This window comes from Trypanosoma equiperdum (genome assembly GCF_001457755.1).
Source record: "Trypanosoma equiperdum strain OVI genome assembly, contig: ctg_1174, whole genome shotgun sequence".
Taxonomy (NCBI): domain Eukaryota; phylum Euglenozoa; class Kinetoplastea; order Trypanosomatida; family Trypanosomatidae; genus Trypanosoma; species Trypanosoma equiperdum.
This window is the reverse complement of record NW_027123143.1, coordinates 973-7426: the sequence shown is the minus strand read 5'-3', so window position 1 is coordinate 7426 and position 6454 is coordinate 973. Positions and strand designations below refer to the sequence as shown.

Genomic DNA, 6454 nt, shown 5'->3' with positions numbered 1-6454 from the left:
ATATATATATATATATATATATATATTAGGAAGTGAAGAGAATATGGCGTATTCCACTCGAGTAATACGCAAAGTGGAGCCCTCCTCAACCCATGAGAGCCTCGCATTGGAATGGGCGTTTGGTTTACACAATGATTATAAGGCTAATATTCATAACTTGAGCACATCAACTACAGAACGCGTAGTGTTTTACACAGTTGGTCATGTGGGTGTCATTTATGATGCTATACAAAACACCCAGAAACATTTGATGGGACACCGTCATATGATCGTTGCATCCGCTTGCAGCCGTAACAGGCGGTTCATCGTAACTGCTGACAGCGGCAGCACGAAATCAAGTGATTGTCAGGACGCATGTGGCCGCAGCGCTTCAGGTAATCATTCAACAGCGGGTGGTGCCGGCGAGAAGTCTGGAGTAGAACGTTACAATAATGAATCTGCGGTCATTGCACCGGAAGGAATCTACAGCAGCAACGAGGGACGTGATGCTACGATGATCATTTGGGATGTGCAGACGGCTATTCCCATTCGCAAAATAAATACAGGTGAATATGGTGGTGTTGTGGCGTGTGCGATGAGTCTTGACGGAATGTATATTGCTACACTTAATCGGACAGTGCCGCAAGAAATCATGGTGTGGGGATGGACAGCTGATGCGGACACCGGCGCTGAGGTTATGCGCAACGGTGCCGATGAGGATCCACTGCTGCACGATTCGATGGCTCCGGAGTATCGTCATTTAATCGCAGCGCAGGATGAGCAAATATCCATACGTTTCTCCGACGATGATCCACACCTTATTGTAACGAATGGACAGTACCGAGTTTTGTTTTGGTCATGGGCCGAGGGGAAGTTAAAGTATTACTCTCCGCCAATCATTGCCAAAAACTTCAAAGTCCCAATAGGTCACTTTACACAGACAGTGTTTGTACCTGGGACAACGATGGCTTGCAGTGGCACCGTTGATGGTGACGTACTTTTGTGGGAGGTGCAACAGCGCGACAGAGTAACGAAGGAACAGGATAAGACAATGCTTAAAATGGTTCGAGTGCACTCCTCTGGTGTGTCATTTCTTACGTGGTCGAATGGCTACATCGTTACTGGAGGAATTGATGGAGATGTGAAGTTTCTCGATCCAAGACTACGCCTTGTTGCTTGGTTTGAAGACCTCAAGGGAGGCGCCATTACCTCCATTAGTTTCGATCGCCCCTCAGGGACCGCAGCAACTGCGGTGAATGAGCTACGGCGCGAGTTTAAGAGCATTACGCAGAAGAAAATGGTTCAGGTTGGAACCAACGCGGTTGGTGATTTCTCTGCCTCCGATTTCATGGTATCCACCTCTAACGCCATGATCATTGATGTCTCTGCCAATGCCTTCCACGCCGGTGTTCCAGAACTCCTCCGTGGAAGGCTTGTTGTTCAAGGGCAGGAAAACGGTGTTCACTGCATTGCGGCCCACCCAAAACTCTCGCGACTTGCTGTGGCCGGGCACAGCGGTGGCTTGCAAGTGTGGGATTACCTTCTTAAGCGTGTAGTGATGATTGTTGTGTTTCGTGGAGTGGAGATTAACTGCATGGCATTCGATCCGGAAGGTGTGTGGCTAGCTATTGGATGCACAAATGGTGTGGTGAAGTTTCTCGACTCGGCAAATTTAGAGGAGCGTAAGTCCATAAAACCCAAACGGCCATCTTCTATAACGCGGATGGTGTTCGCCTCAAGCGGTCGTCTGTTGGCTACAGGTGATGACACTGGCTGTGTGAGTCTGTTTTGGTATGAACACATACAAGGTAACACCTCAAAGGCAATGGGGTGGGATGTTGTTGGCCGCCATAAGACCCATAAGGGAACCATAACCGGACTGCAGTTTGGTGATGACTCCGGCCTCCACCGTCTTTTATCTGTTGGCGAAGATCAACGATTAGTGGAGTACGACCTCATTGACTCCGAACCCGAAACGGGACTGCTCGTCAGGAGCGCACATAAGATAGCACAGAGCTCCACACCGACGGGGTTTCTATGGATGGATGAGGATGGTATTATTTCCGATGTGAGTCGACGCCCGGATGCGGCTCATACTATAACAAATGGTCTTCTCATTGCCAATAGCGGGTACAAAATTTCCGCTTACTTTAGTGACTGGAGTCGGCAGTGTGTCAAGACGGTACTCGCTCCAACCTTTGGGGGGCCCGTCACGGAGATGTTTACCGTGCCCACCCATCCTGGAAGTGACAAGTCTTCCCTTTTTTACGCGACGAAGGAAAAAGTCATTGGTTTTATACAACTCCCACTCGAAGGCGATCCATGCTTGTCGATGGGACTTCTTGCACACGCGGGACCCATCACAAGTGTTGCCAAGTCATATGATGGCGCTTATGTGTTCACTGCTGGAGGCTTAGATCAGTCGGTGATGCAGTGGCGTGTGAATGGGAACAAAATTGTTCCGGAGGAAGCGTCGAAGATTTCGGCGTCAGTGGCCGCTGAAGGCAATGGCGAGGTCCCACTCGATCATCTCATTGCTGTTGTTGAGGGTGGGCGCGAGGGTGAATTCATGCGAGAGATTGTAGACTACTTCTATTATGCACAGATCCGATTACAGGGAGAGGAAACAACAGCCAAGCGGGAACTACTTGGTGCCGTCCCTTTTTCGCAAGTGCCCAACCTATTTCGTGCATTGGGGTACTATCCCACTGAAATGGAACTTGGGCGGCTGACGTATGAAGTTGCCAATTTATACGGTCCTGTCGAAGAGAGTGTTGATGAATGTGATGTGAGCAGCATTCCGCTTAAGTTCTCGCAGTTCATGCGACTCTATGTGAATTACAGGCCGATATTCGGAATCTCGCGGCAAGCCGTTGAACAAGCCTTTTTGGTACTGGGCGCGGATGCTCTAACGGGGCAGATATCACGCGACGTGCTCTTCAAGAAGTTAACTACGCATGGTGAGCCGCTGCAGCAAACAGAAATAACAGCAGCGCTGCGTTCTCTACTGGGAGAGGACGTGAAGCTAGATGATATTCAGGACACCATAACTGCACGCCTCTTCGCGGAAAATCTTCTTGGATTTGAAGATTATGATGCTATGGCCCAGGGTGATGACGGTGGGGAAGAGGAAATGAGTTTGCAGTAGGTGAGGGAACAGAGAGTTATGGGCAGGTGAATTTGGAGACTAAAGGTACCAAACCATCAGTGGAATGCTCGTTTTCTCTCACTTTATCCACATTTCCAACAAAAGGGAAAGGAAATAGAAGTAGGTGAAGGAAAATAGTAGGGATGGGGAGCTGCGTTTCTTTTAAGTTTTTCTACTTCGTATTCACGTAATCCCCTCCTCTCCTCTCCCCTCCCTTCTCGTCTCGCTTTTCGCTTCTTTGTGTTTTATGTTTCACTGTCGTCTGTATGATTGTTTCATTCCCTGCGTAGATTTGCTGCGCTTAGTGTCCCTGAAGGAATGATCGATGATCACTGAATCATGTAAAGTACACGCAAATAGATTTGTAATGTTTTGTTTATCTTATCTTATCTTATTCTTTACCCTCCTTCTCCTTCTCTCTTTTCGCATTCCTCTATGCGGGATTGCATTTCAAGGATTTGATGTGGACCAATACCTCAGTTGTACTTGTACCTGTGCTTGTGTGTGGATTGTAGTCTTCTTTTTCATTAAATTTACGTATATATTTTCTTGTTCTTCTTTTGACTAATTAAAAAAAAAAAAACACCGCATTAGCGACACCTGTTCTCTCAGTTACTAGGAGGAAGTGGCAAACGATAAGGAGAGAAACATTTCAAACGAAGCGCTAGGCTTCTTAGCGTTTAACGCTACTTGCACGTGTGCTGCAGCAAGGAGCATCCGCGTGGGGAAAAAAAAATAATAGTCAAATTGTACTGTGGTGGTATTTCCAACAGGTTATAATAGTACAATTCTATATTTACAGATATATAGTTTTGCGTAAATAGCGAAAGTATCAGTGACTATATATAAGCAGGTGTATTGCCAGTATCATTATAGGAGAGTCGAAAAGTATCCACACTCGGTTAATGACAATGTCGCCTTCTACTCGAGCGATACCTTTTGCATCGGTAAGCGTATTTGTGCATGTCATTTGCCGTTTAGACGCACCGTCTCCCACTGCAGCTAACAGGGAGCGTGAAGTGAGGGAGGCATTACTTAAACTTGGGGTTACTCTTGCATGTGCTGAGCACGCAGCAGATTTGATTGTATCAGTTTCTGAAAACGAAACTGCGGTAGGAAGAACAGAAGCGTCGGAAAGGGTAGCGGTAACACGAGCTTGCGTGCAGGAATGCATCGACCGCCTGAAGAAGCTTCTTGCAAACGTCAAGATCGTCGGCCCAAAAGCACATTGCTCTGGAGGAAGGGAAGTTACATGTATAGGAAGGTCTGAAGGTACTGCAGCGAATAGAACCAATACCGGAGGAGAAGGCGTGCAGGAACTGACTCACCAAAACGGGATAACAAACAGACCTTCAGTACAGATAGAAGCCGTTAGGATGGAGCCGGGTAGTGAAAGCTGTTCCGTCTCGCACTTGGGAGATATCAAAGTAGTTGTAGTGGAAACGCTTACGGATGTGCCCTACTTAGCAGAGTTCGACCCTAGTGAATGCGGCACCACTGCTTGTTGGTTTGGAGGGTTAGAAGATGTTTCTGACGTGCCCTATATGTCTCCTTCCGAGGAACCTGTAAGGATCGCGACCTCCGTGAATCAGGATGTCGTAGGGCCGTGTGCGCTAAGTAGTGAAGTCCCTCAACCAACCCGGAGTGAGTGTGGTACCACGACTCCACTGTCTCCATGTAGTCCGTTAGGCGAAATTCGTTCCAGTAGTAACTTTGAGCAGGTTGACAGCAGATTGTCTCCCACTCCAATACTAGCAGGATTAACAGACGGGGCAAGTCGAACAGGGGGGAATTGTACGTCGGAGGTTGTCGAGCGGAGTGGTAGTGGCTCTTTGCTTCCCTGTACAAATGTAGCTGCAGTCACAGCAGCAGGAGATTTGGTAGCAACACCATTTTTATCTGTTACTGCGGGAACAGTGGGTACTGAAAACGAGGATAGAGTTGTTAGGAAACGCAAACGCTCTAGCGGGGCAACGGCAAGCAGACCTCGTGAATGTAAGCGAGCACTGGATAAGGGGAGTACCAAAAGGAAGAGGAGTGGGAGTACCAAGAAAGCAAGAAATGCTGTGGATGTAGGCGAGCCAGCGGCGGAGGATCCGCTACAGCCGCTGCAACACGAAATAGTGTACGTTGATGACGACTCACTTGATGCTCCGCCATCACCACCTCCGGACAAGCAATCCAAGCAACCACGAAAGCGAAAAGTGAAACCCTATGTTTCTTCTTCTTCACGTCGTGGTCGGAGGTACCCTCACCGTATATTCGTGTCTTGCCACGATGAGGAAATGGAACGGGTACTCAACGATGTAGTTTGTCATATTGGCGCTTCAGCTGTAGATTACCTATTTGGACGTGTGGAAAAACCCACTCATTTTGTCACAGAACCAGATAGTGAATTAACACCTGCTGTGTTGCTTGCGAGAGCACTTGGTATTCCCGTGTTAACTACTCAATGGCTTCAAGATACGATAACGCAAGGGAAGTTTCCCGAAGATTTGGAAAACTACGAGCATCCCGTGTTTGGTAAACGAAGTGCACCAATTCAAGGCCCTTCACCAGGTACCGACGGTACGACTACCTTGAGCCAACCGCGAACCGCATTAGCAACAAATCTATCAACAAATAGTGCCACCCGATGTTTTGAATCGGATACAGGGTGTTACTATAATCCCTTCCTCTTTGGCGTCACAGTATTTTTTGTTAGTAGTCCCCATTCTCCACTTACGGAGTTTTTTGCGGAAATCGTGCGGGTTCTTGGTGGGACGGTGACGAGACTTCCCACATGCCGTAAGTTGTCCGTCATTGTAAATCTTTCTTATGGCGCCATAAGTGCTCCTGAGGAGGAAACCTTCAAAAAAGGTGAACAAACTTCTTCCCGTGTTGGTTCCAAGAGATCTCGAATATCCTCCGCGCTCCCGCAAGTGGATGAATTGGTATTAGAGTCGCAAGCGCTGTCCTTCACTTATCCGAATGCCTCGCTAGATATTTCAAATGGAAGGAAAAGCGGAATGAGTCGAGTGGATTTGAATACGGTACTGTGCAAGGACCTTCAAAATGTTTTAAAGACGTGTCAGGAGTGCCGATCAGATACCGTTCCCGTAGTTTCTGTCGAATGGCTCATTCACTGCATTATGCAAGGAAGAGTAGTGGAGACGTCACCTTACACAGTTCCTACACTTACAGACGACACCACAACTATTCTAAAGACGTGTGTTGCCAGTGGTTTGTTGGACTCAGCTGAGGCGCTTCTCCAATGTGTTGTAGGGAAGTCTTAGAAAGGTAGAAAAGAAGATGAATGGGGTGAGAGGAAAAAAAAAAAGGAAAAGG

General features: G+C 47.6%; 2 protein-coding genes across 2 annotated transcripts; both read left to right on the top strand.

Moving 5' to 3' along the window:
• Positions 1 to 43: 43 nt before the first annotated feature.
• On the top strand, positions 44 to 3127 carry TEOVI_000540500 (WD domain, G-beta repeat, putative; the record flags this gene model as incomplete). The annotated part of the gene is made up of 1 exon (XM_067220506.1): positions 44 to 3127. The coding sequence occupies one exon, from the start codon at positions 44 to 46 to the stop codon at positions 3125 to 3127; it is 3084 nt and encodes a 1027-aa protein (XP_067076607.1).
• Positions 3128 to 4032: 905 nt separating this feature from the next.
• On the top strand, positions 4033 to 6402 carry TEOVI_000540400 (uncharacterized protein; the record flags this gene model as incomplete). The annotated part of the gene is made up of 1 exon (XM_067220505.1): positions 4033 to 6402. The coding sequence occupies one exon, from the start codon at positions 4033 to 4035 to the stop codon at positions 6400 to 6402; it is 2370 nt and encodes a 789-aa protein (XP_067076606.1).
• Between the last annotated feature and the right edge of the window lie 52 nt (positions 6403 to 6454).